The sequence below is a fragment of the Caretta caretta genome, chromosome 2, assembly GCF_965140235.1.
Source record: "Caretta caretta isolate rCarCar2 chromosome 2, rCarCar1.hap1, whole genome shotgun sequence".
Lineage (NCBI taxonomy): Eukaryota > Metazoa > Chordata > Testudines > Cheloniidae > Caretta > Caretta caretta.
Window position 1 is genome coordinate 82,751,358 of NC_134207.1, and position 22,987 is coordinate 82,774,344.

General features: G+C 40.2%; 1 protein-coding gene across 2 annotated transcripts in view; it reads right to left on the reverse strand.

Moving 5' to 3' along the window:
• Positions 1-22,987, reverse strand: part of GATA6 (GATA binding protein 6) — a 25,553-nt gene continuing 2,566 nt past the window's right edge. For both annotated transcript variants that reach the window (XM_048840449.2, XM_048840450.2), the window contains exons 3-7: positions 17,628-17,794; positions 13,684-13,809; positions 12,469-12,556; positions 12,274-12,380; positions 1-1,548 (exon numbers count right to left, since the gene is read on the reverse strand). In XM_048840449.2, the coding sequence (XP_048696406.1) occupies positions 1,381-1,548; positions 12,274-12,380; positions 12,469-12,556; positions 13,684-13,809; positions 17,628-17,794 (656 nt within the window). In that variant the 3' untranslated portion in view covers positions 1-1,380. The remainder of the gene's footprint in view (positions 1,549-12,273; positions 12,381-12,468; positions 12,557-13,683; positions 13,810-17,627; positions 17,795-22,987) is intronic.

Below are 22,987 nucleotides of genomic sequence, written 5' to 3' on the forward strand. Positions count from 1 at the left end.
TTGTACAGAAAAAAACAATACCCTTTTATTTGTAAAGCTCTGATGAAAGAACAACTTTCCAAATGACATCCCATTTAAAAAACAATGTAAACCAACCTAACTATGGGTCAGTCACACTATACAGATTGCATCCTAAATCTTAAAGATGCCTCAATATCTTATGGAGTATTTACATATGTATCAGTTAGGTAGTAACGTTTCATTGCAATTTGTATCTTTCCAGCACATACTTATTCAATGGCAAAACACTGGGGATGCGTTTGCTTTTCTGCACAAAACTTATGAGTAAATGGATAAGGGTGTTTTTCCTGAGAGAAGGTTTGTTCTTGAAAACTGTGTTTTAACAACTGGAAATACAGAAAGTGGGATGTTTTTGCTGCAATAAAAAAAAAAGCATAAGGATGCCTAGTTAACTTTTTTCTTTTAAATTATTTACGTACCATTAAGTTAAAATGTTTACATTCATTCATTCATATAAAAACTGTTGTTAAATCTTATGCAAATGATTTAACACTGATTGCTGCAACGCAAATTGCACTTCTTTTTTTTTTAAAAATTATTTTATATATGGAAGAAAAATATCTGATTGCTACCCTGTTTACAAATTCTGACTGACTATATAGAGTTCAGTCACAAAATATTAACTTTCATAAACCTCAGTCACAGTGTACATTAAAAGTTATAATGCAGTCTTGCAAAGTGAGTAAATATTTTAAAACAAAAGATCTCATTAACGGACTCGACCTTGAGAGACTTGTACCAAACATTGTGATTTCCTCCATGGGTGTACTTGAACTCTGATGCAGGAAAATGACAGAGTAATGGAGGCATACTGGATACGGACAGTGCTAACAGGAGAACTGACCTGTGAGAGGGCATCAAAGGTTTAGTTCAAGATGTGTGCATTGGCATAAGCAATACGCACATTAGCGGTTTCTTAAATTTATCTCACTATCCCTTATCATCAAAGGCTTCCCTTATCTCCCTCCCAAAAGATGACTACACCAATCAAATTCTTTGGAGAAGTGAGAGAGTGAAAACAAACATACAATCAAAAAGGCAGCGTTGCTGGATTTCTTGAAGATGTATTTCTGGAACCTAACAAAAGCTCTAGGGTGCTCTTTTTGGCTGTATTCATTTTACCCTGGGAGAGATTCACTTTCCCTTGTTTTTCTTGCATAGATGAGGAGCTGGATGCTAAGGCAGAACCTCTTTGGAAAAAACACCTCTATCATTAAGGCACAAAAACATCAGAGGAATGTTCTAGCCAGCACTCTCCCTGCTGCTCAGACTTCCTGATAAAACAGAACAAAACAAAAACAAGTGTGGACGTCTAAAGGCTGCAGCCCAGTGCAGGTATCCAGATTCATCTTCTCTGAATCATGCTAAAGCTAGGGCACACCAGGAATCCTGTCTCACCGATGCTGTAACTTCAGCTGTGGAGGTCAGGCTGACTCCTGTGTACAGCCCTTCTTGACCTGAATACTTGAGTGTGCTGCCTTCAGGGCTGGTGCTCTCTCCTTGGCCAGACATCACTGAAGAACCCGCCTGGAGAACAGGAAAAAAAACATAAGTGTGCTTTAACTCAGTCCTATCAATTAAACAAATCGGGAGTCTGGAGAGCTGAAAAGAATTTGCCTTTGTGAAAAATGGAGCCAGAGCTCCATGAAAGCTACTAGAAGTAAGTGTTCTATGTGCAATGCTTCTAAAGCCAAGAATTCTGCAGAAATGTTATTGTCCACTGGGTGCACCAGACTCCAAGCAGAGCCGATTTGCTTGGCCTTTGTATGAAGGATCAGGATTTGACCCCATTCTGCCGCTCTTGTACCTCAAAACCTCTGATTGAAAAAAAAAACCCATCAGGACAGCCAGCGCATTCTCCCCAGTATATAACGGACCCTTCTGTTGGCATCGTCCCACCTCAAGAGCTATCAGTATTTGGGAAATATTACATGATTATCTTTCAAAAGATGGAAATAATCTACCAGAAAAAGGGAGAGCTGGACAAGCCGAAAGAAATGGAAATTAGCATGATTAGATTGTAATGTGCTAGTCCGTGGGTGGGTGTGCTCTAGTGCCCCCTACTGGATGGAATCACAGGTCAAGATTTTCAAAAATGGCTACTGATTTCGGGTGCCTACATTTTTGGGTGCCTAAGTGGCCTGACTTTCACAAAGTGGGTATTCAGAACTTTCTGAAAATTAAACTCATTTTAGATGCCTCAAAAAGTGGGCACCCAAAAACAGAGGTAGCCAAAATAATTAGTCACTTCTCACAGTCTTGGCCAGAACCACTCAAATGTATGACATCATCCCCATACTGCTGACAGCTAGCAAAGATTCATGTTTATCTCAAGTGGCAGAGGCCTATGGTTTCGAACCAAGACGGTCTTAGCTCCATCCTTGCTGTCACTATAAAGTTTGGATTGGTTATGGTGAGCTTGAACCACAAAGTTCTCAGTGGGCCTGGATTTGTTACAACCCTCCTATCCACTGCAACCTACAAAGATCTAAATCAGTGAGACAAACCACAGGGAAGGTTTGGTGGATGTGACTCTGAAATCTAATAATAGTCAGTCCATTTATTTTAACAGAGAAGCTGAGAGTTCCAAAGATAAAAACAATCCACTTTTTCCATGTGACCTAGGAGATCTGCTGAAAAGGAAAACTTCAGTGCCAGATAGAGAAAGAGGCAACATTTCACCTAATAAAGGAAATGTTTAAGAGCTGACTTCATGAGAAATTAACTCTTGGATAAATTGACTTTAAAATCTTAATTTGCTTGTAAATGGATACTTGTTGGACCAAATTCCTATAAAAGGGAATAGCTGACAATGGGACTGCGGAAATAGCCTGCCCATTATTTAAGTGGAAAGTACATATATTTAATCCAATCATTTCACACAAAAGGAAAACCTCCCTCAGGCCCATCTCTCAGATCTTCACCTGGAGCGGCGCCAAACTAGCAGTTCTCATATATAAAAAGCAGAGACTCGCCCAAATGTTTATGGAAATTTCCACTTTTGTTCAAGGGCGGCTTCCCACAATGCTTTGTGAGTCTTCATGGTGAAAGGTGGCAATATCCACCAGTAGAGACAAATTTGCCCCAGGTTAAATTTCTTTTTCCACTGAAAGAGATATTTGTGGTCAGCTGATATTTTCTGCCTGTGGTAAACTGGGGTCCAGTTTCCCCCTCAGCAGAGCTCTTGAAAGTTAGTGAGGGTCCATTGGTGTAACCTGAAGAAGAATTGTCTCTGGAAGTACTTCAGAAAGTATCCATGTTAATAAAAAATAATTCAGAAGATCTGACTTTGACCACCAACCAGTTAACACAAGGTAACACAAGACAGTATGCTTACTTCTCCTGCTATATTTATGTTTTATTTATTAGATATTATACTGCTATTCAGTAAAACAAAATTATATTACTGTTATAAATATTTGTAGGGTGATATAAATGTTATCTGATCAAAAACAGTGCACTTTATGATGCAGATTTATTGCTACTCCTGAAATTAAGTCCATTCTTAAAAGGTCCATTTACCCTGGCATCATTCAAATGTTTCACAATGTTTTATTTACATCAGAATCCCGTGCTCCTCTGAAAAGACATTTTACGGATAATTTGCAGAGCTGATCAGAAACCAGAAATTCTGTTCAGTGGAAAATTCTAACATTTCAAAATCAAAACAAAAAGCTCCAAATTTTGAAATTTTCTGTGAACCAAAAGTTTTTTTAAAAAAGTTATTTCAGGTCAATCAAAACATTTCATTTTGATTAAATTAGAATGTTTCATTTTCTTAAAAAATTGTAATATATGATCATTTTTGAAGCAAAACGTCATTTCAAACCAATAAAGCTTCCATTTCAGATGTCAAAATAGAATGTTTGGACATTATCAACATGCTTCCTCACAATTTTTTTTCTAACCAAAATGTCATTGAAATTGACACATTCCCATGAAAAGTTTCAACCTCAGAGAAATGCCATTTTCCGATGGAAAAAATGTTTTGTATGAAAATTTTCCATCAACGCTAATAATTTGTTTGAATGCTGCACTGCCTTTTCACATAATAATAATAATAATACCATATTGCAAAACCCACTGATTTCAATAGGAGTTTTGGGTGTGCAAGGAATGAATGATAGCAACCATGGCTGCTGCTATCCTTACTTCAATTGTTGTTGCAGTGTTGAGGTAGCCATGTTGCTCCTAGGATATTAGAGAGACCAGGTGGCTGAGGGAATAACCTTTTATTGGATCAACATCTGGTGGTGAGAGAGACAAGCTTTTGAGCTTACACAGCACTTACCTGAAGAAAAGCTCCATGTAAGCTTGTCTCTCTCACCAACAGAAGTTGGTCCAATAACAGATATTACCTCAACCACCTTGTCATGCTTACTTCAAGTCTCTTGTCGTAGAAGAGAGCTTATGTTATTGGTTATGGGATATAACCAATTTGACTGCACCCAGTCAAAATGAGCATTGTAATCTTTGGGAGTTTTGCTTAAGTAAAAAACTGAGTGAGTCTGGCAAGGTTTGGATCACAGAGCCTTTCCCTTGTAGGTTGGTGATTCAAATCCAGTTCTGTCATTAGTGATCAAAGTTTACTAACTGATGCCTGGTCAGTGGCCCATCTGAAAAGAGTTTGATGCTCTCATTCCAATTTGAAGTGAACATCACAAAAAGCAACCAGTCTAATTGGCCTCTTTATTGGTAATCTCAGCAGAATGTTAAATGGTCTGGAGACTTAGCTAGCGCAGGGTGGAAGCCCACTGCCCTGATAAATAAAGGACAAGTAAGTTCAATATATAAAATTTAAAAGAAAGATAATGTTTTCCTTTGGTGGTGTGCTGTCAGATCCATGGGTGTCTCCTCTCCTTCCCCAGGACTTTCCTTGTATTTGTCCTGCTTTAATGGTCTTGGAGCAGCCTACACTTTGGGAAGAGGCTTTTATATCTATAATATATAACGTAGGTTCCTCTTTAACTAGAAAGACATTTTTAAAAATACATTCACCCTCCCTGGGAGGAAAGAGTTTAAACTACAGGAAAACAATATTTTTACATTTGAACAAGTTTTGCAAAGATTGTGTACACTAGAAATTAGTGTGAAAGGTTCCCATTCACCTCTCCCTGCTGCTATTATTCCTTCGGGTAAACAGCTCACCTGCTTTTTCCTTGTCTGGAAAAAGTAATTCACTCTTTCCCTGATTCAATTCTACAAGGGTGGAGCAGAGAGATCTGTTTTGTGTTCCCATTTGTGGCTTATCTGTTAACGCTCCCGCAGATACCAGAGAATGCGGAGGCACTTCCGGTTTGAAGGCTGCATATCAGTGCCTGACCCAGACTGGGTCCAGCTCCTAAAATGAGCCAGCATGAAGTGGGGGAGGAGAAAAGGTGTGGGAGGGAGGGGGATGGGCAGGGCAGCTTAGTTTAGAAACCACTCCTAGTTAATGGCATGACAAATTCAATTTGGGGAGTTCCTAAAGTGAGACATGGAAAATAATCTTTACGTGGTGAAATGCCCATGGCTGAATCATTAGGTTACGCAGGTCTGCTCGTGATTAAACATCTCTGCTATAAGTCCCCGAACTGTATTATTGTATTATTATTACGTTAATTATTAATGTATTATTGTGGATTATTTCAACCCATTTCTCTGCTGGGGGTGAGCATGATGAGTTTATCAGGGGGATGAGAGTGCCTTGGGGTGGGGGTGGGGAGTAGGAGAAGGCTGGTCCCCGGACTCCAGCATCTTTCTGTGGGTTGGGCTGTGGGCAGGGCCTGCTACCCCATCCTCCAGGGCATCCTGGACGGCCCCAGTTCTGACACTGGACACAGCACCGCTGTGAGTGTGGGGGAGGGGGACTGGCAAGGGGAGGGCTCTGCTGGGGAAGCAGGGGTCAGGGCATGGGGGGTCTCTGCTGGGGGGGTGACAGGCCAGCCAGGGGGGAGCTGCTCTGGGGAGCAGGGCCTGGGGAGGGAGGTGGTAGCTCTGCCGGGTGGTGGGAGACCAGGGAGTTCTGCTGCTGCCAAGGTGAGTGTGGTTAGGTAGGGGGGTGCCTGAGGTTGGATCTGCTGCCCACTGAACTAGAATCCCCTCATACTCCGTGGCTCTGGTCTCCCCCTCACCCTATGGGGCTAAGAAGCTACCCTTAGGCTAAGTAGCCCTTGCCCAAAACTGACCCCAGGGGATCCATGCTTTCCCCACAGGGCCCTCCCCTTGGCCCTAGCAGCTGATCCCCCTCCGCAGGGGAGGCACCCTGGAGCTCACTAGTCACATGGGGATTTTCCCCTCTCCCCCACCTCCTGGGCATCTCTGACCTCAGCACTATCCAAGTCCCCCCCTTTGGGCCTTTCCCCTGTACAGAGGTGAGTGTGCATGGGGCATGAATCTCCAAAGGTCGGTGCAGCAAAAAAATTATGGGAACCTTTGCCATAGACCAAGGAGGCGGGAGGCCTGGGGTCAAATCCCTGCTTCACATCAGGCAGGGATCTGAAACCGGGTCTTCTACATCCTGACCATGTGCTCTAACCATGGGAGACAGAGCTGACCTGGCTTAGGTATTTGACTCCAGGAGAGGATCCAAAGTGTGACTCCTAAGTTGCTCGGAGAGGTGGTGCTTAGGTGACTCCCTCTCCTTGGCATTTCCTACTGGCTAGCTTAGACAGCTCCCTGCCCAGCGAGCTGGCTTTTTTGAATCCCCTTTTCAGGCACCTAACTCTCCCCATGTCTTGTATAGGAAGCCTGGGCACCTAATTCAGGATAGAGAATTCCACTTGGCAGCAGGACACCTAAATGTTGGCTACTGCAACGCTCAGCCTAAGTTACCCATGTAAATTCCACCCCATGTGTAGGTCTTTGGGGACAAATTCAGAGCAGCCATGGCACAGAGAGAGAGTGTGAGACTCTGTCCAAGAGGCAGAAACTGAATAGAGTCAGGCTGGAAGAGTTGGAGAAGGAAGATCAAGGAATTTGAAGTGTCAGGGTGGGATCCCAAAGCTGTAGTGAATCCTCTGCCTAACTGGCATTGCGCTTATAGTTCTCCCCAACAATATAAGACACAGACACCACTACATACATTTTTTACACTAAAGCCTAAAAATCTGCTGCCAGTTTTATCTTGTGAGAGGCAGCCTTGCCGACTAAGAGAGGCAAAATTCCTTCCCTGCTCCCACTTGTTCCAGGGGGAAGTAACCAACTATTAATACTGGCCCTGAAACCAGTGACAGATTACTAACCCCATGCACAGACTCAGCTGTGAAGGCCATAATATCAGGGGACAGAGTCAAGCTTCCACCCACTCCCTGCGTCTTTCAATCCACTTCCTACCAATCTGCATTGTGATGATGGAGAGAATACTAGAGATGCAGCCTATTATCTCCCCGCCCCCATGCTGGCAGTGGAGATGCAAAGAGGCTGTGGAGGAGATTTGGGGAGGGGGAGCAGGGATTAACCAAGAGCCATGAGCTGCCCCTTAGTTAATACTTTCACAGGGCTTTAAAGATCTAAAGTGCTATATCAATTCTAGGTGTTACTGGTTTATGGCTAGATCTATAGTAAGCCAGTCTCTACTGATAAATGATGTGCATCCTGTTGCATTGCCCTGGCTTGGCTCAGCTTCAGTGATAACCTTTATTTATTCAAAGCACGCTTACAAAAGTTCTTTGTTACACAAAACCTGATTTGGTAAACGTTGGGGGTTCCCTTAATTTTCCAGTGTCCGTGGCTCTCCTGTAAGCCTGCCTATCCATAGCACTTTCTCTGAATATTATTCTTCTGAATACTATTGTTTCCTTTTCTGCTGTAATCTTGTCTTAACAATGATTGACTTAAAAATAAGTATGAATATAACAAAAATGGAATTCTGTTGATTCAGTGACATTGCCACTATGTAGAATTATATTTTTAATGCTGGTGTAATTACTCCTTTTGCTTATACTAGAAATGTGTAAGTTTACATTTACTCTAATCTCTCCTTTATATTATACCAAAATAAATCTATGGTTAATATGTCACTAATTTCCAAAAGACAGCCAATATTCCAGCCTGGCAAGACTGCTGTACATGCTATTGTCACTCTAAGGACCCAATCCTGAAGTCCTTCTAAAAGCAAAATTACAAGTGAAATCAATGGGAGTTTTTTCTCCACAAGGACTGCAGGACGAGGCCCGACATTAGACTATCACAATATTTATTTGTATGGCCCTTCTGAGAAAAATTTTGTGTTTGTTTCCGCTCATTAATAAACAAAACCAACCAAACAAAAATGTCCTTAAGATTTTAAATTACATGGCATTGACTCAATTTTTTTGCTGCACAGACTCACAAAATTGCACAGTTATGCATAAATGGACACATATATCTACATACACCCACTCAGTTACCAGATAAACAGGAATGAGTTCTTCAGTTCCAGGATATTGCTTGGGTTGTATGGGTGTAAGTGAGGGCAATAACTGGCCTGCTATGCTTAAAATTTATCATGACCAGGACAACATAGACAAAGGACCCGGTCAGTCTCTGTCCACCCATGATGCGGGCTGAACTTCAAAAGAGTGGAAGTGCTGTCCAGGAGCATAAGCTGCAACAAAATATAGAGCACCATCATGGTCCCCGTGAAAGCAAGCCCAGGTGCTCCTCATGGACACTGGACGCACAAAGTACTGGCATGCTGCAGAAAGGGTGATCATATCTATTCCACAGGGAGCATAAGTAGGCAGAAGAAGCTCCCCTATGTGGTCTCTACTGGCCCAAAGCAGAAAAACAGATGTAAAGGACAGCACTTCTAGACACGATCCAGGCTGCTTTACAAGGCACCATTTGTGGTGCACATTGGTTCCCACTGGCACACCAAGATTCCTATTCATTGCACAAACGGCAACAGGAGAAGTGGGGCCCTGGCTGCTGTGCTCTGATGTGGATTTACATCATCCAGACAACTTGCTATATGAGTGTGCCATATTTTATGCCCAAGACACAATGACCATAGCAATTCCAATGCCAGGTGCTGTAGTGGCTCCTCTTGCCACAGAGTTCAGGGCCTCTTTCAGCTCTTATATAGGCCCAACGCTTTACTGAAGGGAGAATTCCCTCATTGTTGCTGTATCCTCACTGACATCAGCTCTGGCTCATGGAGACTCCATCTATTGCCATAAAGAGCAGACTTTGTAACAGTCCTTACACTGTGTTTTGTCCTAATGGGGTAATGGAATACTGCTGGCAACCATGCCCACTGCAGCCTCTGCACATCTACAGAAGGGTGTGGACTGGGGCATATGAATTTTATATTAGTTTATTTCAGCATATTGTTGTGTGCAGTTTTCTCCTCTGTGCACTTAACGGGGGGCATCAGTGGGATGATGTGTCTCAAGATATAGAGGCAGTATGTTTTGAAAGTTTCAAATATTCTTTTATAAGGATATAAAGCAACTTCATATAGCCTGTAAACGGTGCTGGTCCATATTAACAATGGAGAAAACTCAGTACTTATACACAGAAATGGGCCCAAACTAAAATCCCTAGATCCAGATGTGAATTTTGCAAAGAACCCCCATCTTTATAATGGGTCATCCCAAAAGCTCAGATGCAAACACTTCCAAACATTGGGATGGTCTAAGTCTGGAGCTGGATCCAAATGTTATAATTCATGCCCATTGCTATTAATCAATCATATGTTTTAATTTTTTTAACTTCTTCAACTAGGGGCATAAAATCAACATTTAAGCCATCGTCTTTTCTCAAGGCTGGCAGCCAGTAAAATTCCCTGTATGAAATGTGCAGTTTCAAAGCTGCTCAGTTGAGTAACTGCCTTTCAGAGGATAAGTACCTTCTCCCTCCACCCACCTCCCCCATTTATTTTACTTTTAAAGGAAACGGAAAAGGTAGGGCTGAAAATGAATCTTGCTGAAACAAATTCTGCTGAATTTCATTCCCATTAGATTTCCACATTGCTAGGAACTCTTTTGGCAGCCTTGCAAAAGCATAACAAATTACTCTTGTACCAGCAAAGGAATTCATTTTCTCTAAATGATTCATTTAGCAATAACATTTCTATGAATTTCAGGCAATAGTTTCTAAAACTTCATATATTTTTCCCTAATGTATTTTGGTTCTTTTTTGTCAATTTAGCATTTTTCTACTCCTCAAAGTATAAGAAGTAGGGCAGTCAAAAATGTGTCAATACAGTGAGCTACATGGATTGAGTTTGTTAGAATATATAGTTCATTATAATTCCCAGTGAACATGTGTCCACATTACAAAAACAACAAAAGCACAGTTGGCCCTAAATGACAACATTTTTGCTAGAAAAGCCGAGGACTAAATAGGCATGGAGTCATCCCTATGAGCAGTTCTTCCAGCTGATACAGGTAGATCAGCAGGGGGAAGCTTGCACTGCTAATGTCTGGGCTGTACCTGTTCTAATAATAAGTAGAGAATGGCCATCAGTCCATCAGCTCTAAATTCTCATGAAAAAAATATCTGAATGGGTGGAGAGGGAGAAAGAGGTTTGGCATTAATATAAATTTTTTTTACATGTGATCAGATTTAGGTTCCATTGCTCTGAGATGCTGAATGCCCTTAATTCCCATTGCCTTCAACAGGTCCTGAGCATGCTCACCAACTCCTGTGATTCAGACACAGAGACCGAGCTTACTTCCACTAAAGTTAATGGTGAAGCGCCCCATGACTTCAATGGCAGCAGGATCAAGCCTTAAAGACCATGACCTTCTGCTTGCATCTTCTTGCCTCTCCTGTTCCTTTCACATGTTAATTATTGACTGCCTAAAGCAAACAAGGTTATAAGATCAAGTGCGTGGACATGGGTATATATAGTACATGCCATTATTCCAACTACTTCACAGATTTAATTCTTATAATGTGCATTCATGGTTCAAAATGGACAAGTGGGAGATTACTTGCCGTTATTACTGGTTTAGGTCTCATCCAATGCCACTGAAGTTAGTGGTGAATTTAGATCTAAGTGGATTTTCTTATCAAATGTTTGGGAGAGGGGAGGGCACAGAGGGAGCTTGAAACCTAATAATTTTCCATTTTAGACCTTTGTTTTAGTTTCAAATTTCCCTTCCTTTAATGTATTTTATTTATTGTTTGAACTCTCTGAATTCTTTCGTGTCACATACAGCCTTTTAATAACATCGCTTGCTGGCATCAGATACAAAAGTCCAGCATCTCTGAGCAGGATTGTTGTAAATAAGTCTACAAACAACAAAACTTGTTTTTGTTTTTGTTTTGTTTATGGTGAAACTGCGTATTTCAGGAAAGAAACCACGGAAAGGTATTTGGATCGGGAAACATACCAAAAAAGAGTTATGATAAACAAGTTTCTTTTTAGTAATAAAGGAACAGTGAAAGCCATGCTAAGGGTATCTTTTAAAGTAAATGATATAGTAAATGAAGAATACAGAAGACTGCGACGGTGTGAGTGTGTGTGGGGGGGGGAGGTGTAGATAAATAAAAGAGGTTATAAATTAAACTACTTTTCAACTTTAACTATAGTATGTATTATCCCAAATGCTGATCTGAGGGGTGGTAAGAAGGTGTGGTGTGTAGATGAAAATAAGAGTTTGAAATAAACAAGACATTGTTCAGTGGACCTCCTGGGCTCAGTCCTGTGAAGTACTGAACAGCCTCCACTCCCAGTGGGAATCTTTCCATTGATTTCCATGGGCTTTGGATCAGGCCCTAAGTGCACATCTCAATTCATCTTGCCTGTACACAGACCTCAGGACTGAGTTTTGTTGTTTTTAGTGAGACTTTAAATTACGCTTGGGGGAGGGAGTTGGGTGTGTGTAACGCACGCACACATTTTTAAATAACTTTTGGAGAAGATGAGATGGGTGGTGCTTTGAATTAGACATGCACGCTGGCCAGCATTCAAGGAATCTGTGTTATGTGCACTAATGTTATTGATGTTGTCACGATGCCGTGCATTGCTATTATGTCTAAAAAAACAGTTTTAAGATAAAACCATTTGAACTCTTCAAAACAAAATGTTTTTGTGTAAGCTTTGGTTGATTTAATCATAAAATTTATATAGATCTTAATTAAGAGGTCTGTAAAGTACTCCAGCTTGTCGTTTTGTTTACATTTATATGTAATTTCCTCAGAAAATCTTGCTCCTGTATCAGCTAACAAAACTGAAAAGTTTGTTTAGATTATTGTACTGTTAGATAAGATAAAAGCTGAGATAACATATTGTACAGCGATCAGCTTGCTTACAAATAAAGATACTATTTTATCACTTACCCCCGAGGCTGTAGTTTGTGTGCTAGGGGAAGCATTTTTGCTACAATCATCTGAGTTAGTAGAAGACGTGGATGTTGGAGTCATAGGAACTGCATTATTATTGTTACCTGCAACAGCAGTAACTGTGATTAGAAACAAATATTTTCCAGAATGACAAAATCCTTACATCCAAATATCCTGTCTTACAATATTTACCAGAACATGTCTTTGACTTATTTATGTTCTTTGGTTTTCGCTTTCTAGTCTGAATTCCTTCTTTTTTCATGGCAAGAGGCCGAGGAACCTGGGGGGGGGGGGGGGAAGGTGGGGAGAATGAACACAGATCATAAAGTTTTTCATGTACAGCACACAGCAGAAACCAAATTTTAACATAAGATCAAATGGTGCTACCAACTAAATCAATTGAAATCAACACTTTAAAGCATTTTTATGATTATATAGACTCTACTTTCCAAAAAATACCTAATTTTTCCACTGTTCTAGCAGTGATTCCAAAAAGTCTGAAGTTTTTACTTAGGCAAAACTCTCATATACTTCAGCCAGAGATTTTCCTAAGTAAGGACAACAGGACTGGATCCTAAGGATTTAGAGGCTGATCCTGGAAAACAGATACACATGAAGGGCCCAATCCTGTTCCTACTGACTCCAGTTGTGCATGAACAGAACTTGACCTAAGTGCTTGTAGGATGGGTCTTTAAAACGTAATATATATTCTTTTTAAGTATTTATCCATGTGAACTAATGCATCATATTCAAGCTTATCTTTATACCAAGAAAATGCGTAAATAGCTGCTTTGGAGTCTGGGTCATTAAAGGCACAAATAACATACCTTTGAAATAGAAAATATGTATTCAAAATTAATATCATTTACCCAATAAAAAATAGCTTTGGAAAATATAATCAATTAATGTACGTGATATGATCATGTTTTATAACCATCACTTAATTTCTTTTTTTAAAATGCTGGACAAAGTATTGATAAATTCTAAAATCCCAATCCTTCAAAGACTTATACATGTGCATAACTTTAGTCACAAGATTTCCCAGAGTCTAGAGCTAAATGGATTCCATTATATTCACAGTACAGTTATTTTCTTACACCATTATTTTTCTACATTTGCTGAAAAAGTATAACCAACAATTTACTAACAAGTGCCATTCTGAATAATTTTTTTCTTATTCTTCAATTTAACATACATTTACAGAATCTTTAAGATGGCTTCATTTAGGCTCCGATCCTGCAACATTAAAGTCGAAGGGAGCTTTGCTATTGACTTCAATGAGCATAGACTCAAGCCCGTGGAGCCTGCCCCTGTTAGTGCTCAGCACACTGAAGTCAATGGATGTTCCATACGAGGATTGGGTCCTTACGAAACAGGAATCAAATGTGGACTGAAATAGCTGCCTACCCCGTGAAGTTTCATATAAAGGCCACAGGCATTGCATACTGGCTCGCCCTCTGCATTCCTACGCCACAGGGTTGTGGTTGTGGTGTGACAGTTGGCACAAGACAAACCAAGCCGTCTCGAAGAAGGCTAGGGGACAAGCACAAGTAAACAAAAACATAAACAAACAAATATAAACAAATGTAGTTTGCCACTTAACAGCTGGAGAGAGGAATAGACTGGTAACTGGTTTACCAAAGCTATGTGTAATACAAAGTCAGTATGACAACATTCAGCTTCTGTAAGCTGCTTCACAACCTAATCTAATTAAGCCCTCCACCCACCCCAGAGTGTGTGTATTATTATCCTCATTTTATAAACAAGGAAACTTATGCAAAGAGGTAATGTGATTTTCCCAATTCTGGAGAGGCAAAATTAGAACTCAAGAGTTTCTGATCACCAGTTGTGTGTCTAGACCATGGGATATCATCACTTCCTCTGATAGGTTGGATATGAAAGGATTTCAACAGATTTCCATCCAAATTGGAGCACTCTCCCTTTTCACAATGTGCTACTGTAAAGTAATCGTTTTGATGCAGCAGTTTTTTGTGTTGCCTTAAATTGCCTACTTTTTAAGCATTGCCTTAAATTGGTTTGAGAAAAATCAGCTTCTTTTAATGACCTTCCTACATCAGCAGTGAAAAATGAACATTCCAGTATGGCAGGGATTCTGTTTAAAGCAAAGAGACAGCTCAATTTTCACAAGCTGAACTTCACCTGAAGGGCTGACAGCTGCAAACTTTTGTTTTGACATGGAAAAGGAATATGGAACAGATATCAAAGGGACTTAATATGTACAACAAACAGTGTCATTTTTGTAAAAACATATTTATCACCAAGTGAAAAACAACATACTTCAGGAACATGCTTTACAGAACAGTGCTCTCTCTCTCTGTGTGAATGTTCTAGGAAGTCAGTAAATTGGTGTGCGACAGCAAGGTCCATATTATAAACAAGCCATTTATGACACTCTTCAGTGGAGTTTGGAGCCAAGATGAAGCAACCTTATATCAGAAAATACCATATAACAAAGAGCTTTATGACTGCAGACTATATATCATAAGTGAAGCCAGTCCTCATAAATATGTGAAATGAAGGTGAATGGGTTATAAAAGTTCCTGTAACAAGCGCTCTCTTTCACATTCATCACAAGCAAGGAATTCCAGCTACATCATAAATCTGTTATTTTACAAAGTATTGCAATGTCAAAAAATCTGGGACTAGCTATGTTTGCAGGCTGAAAAGATTTGCATGGAGCAGTCAGTTTCAGTGCACTGCATTCAGCCCATCATGACCATAAAGAAAGAGTCCACAACAAAAACTAATTTCTTGGGCCCTTTCCATTTGTATCATTTACTGTTGGTTTGCTCGAAATATCTGGAGACCTTTGATACCACACCTGCCGCACAGAAAACACAAAATAATGTTTTCAGAATGATAAGTACTTTTCAGAGCTATAGTCAAGTCTCTTGAATTCTATCCATTTGTGTAACTAAGTAGTGAGCTGTAACTTTACATCACAGTTGTAAAGAGAATTATAAATTAAATATAATTGCTTTGACTGGGAACTTTGAATCTAAAAGTCATTACTGATTGCATACTGAAGACAATCAGCAAGCTGTGGTTTCAATCGGTACCAATTTAAGGCAATACGGAATGTACTGTAACAAATAATTAGTACTGAAACAGAATTTGTTGTATTAATTAATAACAGAAAATGAAAGATACACACTGCTTCCAAATTCTGCTTACCTTCCTAAAGCAAAATGACTGTTGAAATCAAGAGAGTTTTGTGTGTGTGTAACGTGAACAGGATTTGGCCCCAGTGTATACGCTGCATTTTCTAAAATTTACATAGTTGGATCTTATCACAATTTTTTTGTTTTTCTTTTATTTTTGTTTGCATGAAAATTAGCATAAGTTTCAATATATTTTATATTGAAAGTTTTCTATAATTTTCTGCATCGCTGTTGTAGTAAAATCTAATTTATCTAAAAAACTATTTAACTTTCAAAAAGTTTTGGCACTAAAATGGAAAAAAATCTTGGCTTTCCTGCTGCAGGAGCTTTACCATTGACTTCAGTAATAGTAGGACAAGGGCCAAAACATGCTTATCATCTTCAAACCATTTTTTTATATATACTTACAGATGTATGAATATACAATCATACATAATATATAATTTGGTTGTATGTATTTGGAATAGATTATGACTATATTTTTCATAGAACACTGTAAAACTTTTGTTTCATTGAGGTGTCAGATTGAAATTGCTGCAATGCACACACACACACACAAAAGTGAAAACCAGGAACACCATGGACCAGATCCTCAGCTGGAGTATATCTGTTCCATGACCTTAAAGTTAGGAAAGCTATGATCTTTTACACCAGCTGAGGATCTGACCCCATGTGCTGCATTTTTCCTGCTAAATAGCCTTAATGAAATTTGCTAAATAACCAGTTAAGAAATTGAGCATTCAACAGTAATTAACTTTTGCTTTTAATGAATTATTTGGCTTAAGAGCAGGCATTTCACTAGATGAATGTTGACATGATGAAGAAAATGCGGCTTTTAAAAGCTTGTCAGGTTTTTAAAAGCTTGTCAGGTGGTTTTTTTTCCAGTTACAGAAAATGTTGTAGTGGATGGTGATAGAATTGTTGTTTAACAAAGAATGGCATTTCTTTTTATACAATAGAAATATGAAGGAACTGCAACAGCTGGGGTGATTGAAGGGGTCTTGAAGCTTGATCAGTTTGTCACACTGTCTTCAGACACTGGGGGTCCAAGCCCTGGTTTGGATTATGTCAACATCACTTATTATAACTATCCCATTAATGGCAATTATCGAAAGGAGAATTCTCTTTCTTTTCTGTCCTCAACACAGATTTATTAAAACCTGTCTGCAGTTCCCTCTTGTTCCATTTTCTCCTTCCCTCTTTAGTGCCAGTGCTGAATTATAAGATGGGGTTCTGGTCTGTAGTGTTTGTTCCCCCCGGGGTTTCAATGTGTGTTTTTGACAAATTATGGTTCATTTTTAGGCGTAAAACAAAAAAACAAAGATTTTTATCTTGTTTAAGCAATTGGTTTTCCTTGAATTATATAAACAAAAATCCCAGAGATCCAGAGAAATAAGCTCTTCACAAACAAGGTAGATCTTTAGGAATTTCTAGCCCCCTGGACCAAACAATTTTCAACACTCCGAAAAACTGAAACTTCCAGTATTTTCAGTGTGTATCCTTAAACATCTGCTTTGCTTCTTTGATGGGGGTTTATCAATTTTAAAAAAAACACCCAAAGGGAGAACTCTTATTTCCCCTGTTTATGCTCCAACATAATTATGACCTAAAGATGAGCGAGGCAGCAACGCTGGATTGAAGCACTAGAAGGACAGCAAGAGGGCTGCATAGGGGGAACCTAGGTTACAGCATAACCGGCTAAGGCTAACACATCTTCTCACAGGTTAGTCTGCCACTTCACCCACGTTAAAGGGGCTTTTCCACTGTGTTGAACTCATTTTCTGCCGGTCAGGACAGGGTCACCCTGAGCCTACAAGGTGCTGAGCACCCTGGGCTCCCACTGACTCCAATGAAAGCTGTGGGCACTGAAGGCCTTCGCTGCATAGTTAGGTCAATGGGGCGGGGGTCTTCCTACTGAGTTCAATGGGAACAGAACTGAGCCCTACATTCCTGGCAGGATCAGGCACTGTGTGAGTGGGCAGAGGGAGCTAAAGGGCAAATTGCGGGAGCTAGGACTGCAGGCTCAGGAACAGGGGGTCGGTATTGAAGGCTTATGACGTCAGCAGCCGTTCACACTCAAAAGGTGTGACTCCAGTTTCTGAGGGGGGGGGCTGGAATGTGGAATGGGGCTGGCTCCCAGCCGTCTGTGCCTGGCGCTCACTCACTCACCACTCTCTTCTGGGGTTTGATGAGGGGCCTGCTTAGGCCGTTCATTTTGGTGTACAGCCCGCAGGCGTTGCACAGATAGTTGCCGGTGCCGTCCCTTCTCCACAGAGGGGTCTGAATGGAGCCGCAGTTCACACATTCCCGGCTCTCGGACAGATCTTCCAGCAGGTCTAGGAGGGGGACACAGTCAAAGGAAGGCGAGTTAACAATACAACCATCCCCTGCTGTCAGACCCGGGGGAGCGAGCTGAAATCAGCGGGCAGAGATCGCTGGCTCTGCGGGTAGGGCTGGGGGCATTGCGCAACAAGACGGCGGCAGGAAACTTGCCCAGCCCCAGCGAGCTTTGCCCTCTGCTTCCTCCCTTTGACTCATCCTCATCAGAGCCATTTTAAAGTGAAGTCGTGCAAGGCCCGGCTGAACCGAGATACCCCGGCCGCGCACCCCCCCCCCCCCCAACCTGCGTCGTCATTTGCTCTTCGGAGCCTAGCACAAGCTTAGGTCACGGCTGTCCTGTGCAGCAAAATGCGCCTTGGGCAGACGAATCGAAGTGACCCGTTTACCATCTGTCCCCGGGGGCGCTCTCGCGATCTGGAAGCCCCCGGCCAGGCTGACCCACGCCCCCCCCAGTCTCCAGCCCTTAGCTCCTCCGGCCACAAGGCAGCTGCAGGCACGACTCTGAATCTCTCACCACGGAGGTCAGCGCTGTTTAAAACACCGCCTGATGATGTTTCCAACCCGCCTGGCCTTGACACACATGCTCCTCTCGTGAGAGAGCGTGACAAAAATGCCACACAGTAAAAAAAGAATCGTGGTAACAACCCACGGGATGGGACTCCCCCCCACGGCCCGATCCTTCGCACGTTGATCACAACGAGAATTTTGCCATAGCGAAAACCCGCAGGACAGGGCGGTTGGGTCAGTTAAAGATGCAATCGTGAACTTTTGAAACTGAAAATCAGACAGTGCGATATTTACCAATTTTCGTTTAGTCTGGCAGAATTATTCGGATCTCAGAATTTTACCAACCTTTGGTATATTGCCTATATTGAACAGAATCTATTTTCAATCAGAATTGCTCGCGGTGTTTATTTAAATTATTTATGTATTGTATAGAAAGAAGCAATAAATTAAAAGGCGTTTACACAGGGCAGAGATTGGTGTTCAAAGCTCTTATGTTCGTTGCCAAAATATCCACCTTCCAAAGTCCACTTGGGAGTCTAACTGTAATCATAGTAAATTGGAAGTGAAGTTATTTTTGTCAAATAATTCTCACTCACGACTGAGCAAGTGTTTGATCGTTTTAGATTCTTACTGAAAAAAACGCATTACAACTTGTTAAAACTTCAATATAAAAAAAGTCTTTGCTAACTGGATTTTACTAAATCTGTAGTTGAGACAACGATTAGTGTTGTGTGTGGGGGAGAGAAACTAAATCTCATTATTAAGAAATATACTAAGTGGAAAAATACCTAACATTTTATCACAGGGATCTATTAATTACTAAACAGTTAATAAAGATACACATGTTAGGCAATAAATAAATAAATCCCAACTATAACAATCAAACATTTCCTCCTGTGGAACCCTTTCTTTTATCTGATTCATCTCTCCATATTTTAAAGATAGAGAACAATTTATATATATGAAAACATTTTAAATTATCTCTGTACAATATATGTGTGTGTGTATATATACACACACACAAATATATATATATATAAATCAATTATATATATATTGATTTATATAATTGTGTGTGTGTGTGTATATACACACACGCATATATTATACAGAGATAATTTAAAATGTTTTACTTCTATATCACTTTCTTAGTTTAAGAGAGGAGGAAGCCATTGTTGCAGAAGTGTAGCTTCATAATTGATTCTCGCTCCTTTTAATGCCCTGTTCTACCTGACTTTGTTCGTCTTGAGGTTACTCTTTTATGTTTCACATATTAGCTTTGTGTTCCCTAAAGTGAAAGAGATCTTGTAAATGTCAAATAAGGGTTTGATATAACTGTTTGATTATACTAAACGTACTTCGCCTAGAAAGAAATTGTATTTCCCCCTTCCTGGTCCCCCTCCCGGCAAATTTTTTTCCTCCCTTCATTTACAAAAATTACAAGTTCAAATGAAATCAGAACATGGCAGAGTCCAGAGACCACAGTTCAAATTACACTGTCAGCTTGTAACTCTTAACACATCACTAAGATTTATTAATCTTTGCACTAAAAGCTGCCATTGAATACAGTAATCAGTAAAATGCTTAAGGCTTCAAGGACACTGGAGTTAAACAGTTATTTTTTCCAATTGTTTACTTTAAAATGTTACCTTCATACCTATGGAAAGAAATTCTATGGAGGTAATATATCTCTAGCCTTTAGAATAGTTCTTCCTTAATCCATGCTAGATATATTTATAATTATAATAAAAGAATATAGCTTTAATTGTTCAGTAAAATTGAACAAGTAAAGTTATGAGAATTCTGTCATTGTTTATTTATGAGAATTCTGTTTCCGTTAAATTATGAGAATTCCACGATACTCTTTGCCTTACATTTAAACAAAGAGCTTGATTGCACACACTGCATGTGTTCTGAGCGCTGATCTTTTTATTTGATAAAACGTTTATAATTGGACCCATTTTAAATGCGGGAGTCTAACTTGCAGAAACAGAAAACTTTTTATCATTAGTCGGAAGTGATGTGATGGAATCGGTAGTGGGGTTTAAGGTTTGTTTTTTGTTTTTTTTTAACTTTGTGCAAATCTCCCCGAATCCATTATTTTCCTCTCCAACAGAGGCACTTCTCTCCTTGAGTTCCCACCCGGAAATAAAAGAGCGTTCATGGAAATATTAGGAGACCTACACAAATCTATAGTAGATATTGTACATTTTATTTGTGATATCCGTTTATGGTTATTGTATTTACAGCAAGCACCCAGAACATTAAGTGCCATAATTATTATAATATTACAGGCCCAAGCCAATGGGGATGTTTCTGAGTTAAAGCTGTGGGCTGGAACTCTAAGAATGGATAGCATAAGAGAACCTCAATTTGTGGAGGACTCTAATCGGTTTGTTTGCTTCTATTTTAATGTTATATCAAGCATATACTAGACCTTGAAATCTTCTTAAATAAACTAGTTGATGGGGAAACCATATAGAAGGTTATTTGTGCTGAGATAATATTTCTCACACAAATATATGCAGTGTAGTTGTAGCCGTGTTGGTCCCAGGATATTAGAGAGACAAAGTGGGTGAGGTTATATCTTTTATTGGGCCAAGTCTGTTGGTGAGAGAGACACGCTTTGGAGCTTACCCAGAGTTTATCCTTACCCAGACTTGAAGGACAACTCTGTGTAAGCGGGAAAGCTTGTCTCTCTCACCAACAGAAGTGGTCCAATAAATAAAAAGATATCACCTCGCCCACAAACATTATAAACAGATTGCATTCACATGCTACTCTGAATTTAGTCTAAACCTGATTGGGGGAGGAGGGGAGAAGAAAGAGATGTTGAGGTCTGGTGACTGACAGGACACCTGCGCTTTGTAGTTCGGATGCACACACACTTTGATTGTTCCTAGTCTGGATCTTGCCTAGAGTCTCTTATTTCCTTCACAAGAAGACATTAACCCCGCTCTGAAGACTGTACCTCCAGCAGCCAATGCCTCCCCCCGTCTTGCACATGCCCACACCTTTTTGGTCACAAAACTGATCTTCAGGAAAGTTTATGGGGGAATACCGTTAGAAACATTAAATTGTACCCCGTGAAATTAGCTGAGCTACTTTCCCGGCCGTTTTAAATCAGGAATTAAACATATTACACTCCATGTAATATTATCACCGCTTTTCCAAAGACAAGGTTGTAGGGACCAGGGAGGGATATACTACCGACTTAATCGTTTTAACATTGTGTAAACGAAACAAGAATCAAATCAGTTTCTTGAAGAATACATAAGGAAAGTACATCTGGTATTTTCGAAGGAGAATCAGTGATCCAGAAAGAGATCCAGGGACAGAAATGTGTCCGCTCGCCCTTCCTTGCAGATCTAACCCTTCTTCCTTAACCTCTTTCTGTTTAGGGTTGCCCATTCCTTCCTTTCTCTTCAAACCTATCCATGAGCCTTTTCCCCTCCGCCCTCACTCGTCTATGAGCATTTCCATTCCCATAACCCTGTCCTTAGGCAGATGATATGATTGCTTCCCTGCGGGTTTGATCCAGGCCGGTTATCACCGTGTTTTACACTTTAACTTTGAAAGTCCTGACACTCAACGTTCGTGTTGCATGAGAGGAGGAGGGTTTTCTGCTTTGCTTTGCTCTTTCACTGCTATCTCTAAAAAATTAATCATCTTCATTCTCTGTGTCACGTTAGTAAACACGAGAGTGGGACTTAAAATGCCTAAATCAAATATGTTGCATTGGGGGACTGGAGAAGGATTGTTTATCGAGCGATGAAAAGATTTTTAGGTGGTTCCTTCTGTTGTTTAGAAGGAAAATTGTACTGAATCCATGTGCATAAAATATTTATTAGTAGAGTGACAGGCAAACGCAAGCGCAAAATTATATTCCGACTGAAAGAAATTGAAGAGATTGCAATAACCAAAAATCATCGCAAAGTAACTCAGTCTTCAACCCCACAGTTAATTTAATGACGCGCATAATTTCTTTTGCTAAAAGACGCTTCCATCAGTACATTCCGCCACTGGGGAGCCTGACTGTGCCAGCGGTTTTAAAACAGAAATTCCCATTTATTTTAATTTAAAAATTGCTAACACTAACTGGCTTTGGATTTGCCTTTGGAAATCACAAAAATGCATTGAACGAGTCTCCGTAATGTGCCTGAATCGTTTATTTCGAATAGAAGATGTGATTTACACTGCATTTTTCACTATTTCTTAATCGGATTATGTTAATACGGGGAAGCACGAATATACAATAAAGAGACATCTGGAAGTGACTTACATTAACCAGTTCTTTTCTTTTCTTTCAAAAAAAAAAAACAGGCTTAAAACGCCGATGAAAATACTTCTAATTGATGCCATTTAAAAAAAAATACAAAAAGCAAGGCAGTAACTTTTATTCCAAAAGATACTTTTGTATTACCGGCCCCCTGCCTGCCATTATCACCAAAGCCACACCATTCAAAAACACCAAAAGAATGGGAGGTCTCAAAATACGTCCACTGATCCCTTCCAAACCACTGTCCCTGCACACAACTCAGGAGAGAAAACTTATTCCAAAAGACACCTGAAGGTCCGCGGCCTTTTAGGATTCCTATTCAGCAAACTTTATGCATATTCATTCAAAGCCTGTGTTTGTGCGAATACAACGGCTCCTCCTGGCACCTTTATCCTCCCCTTTA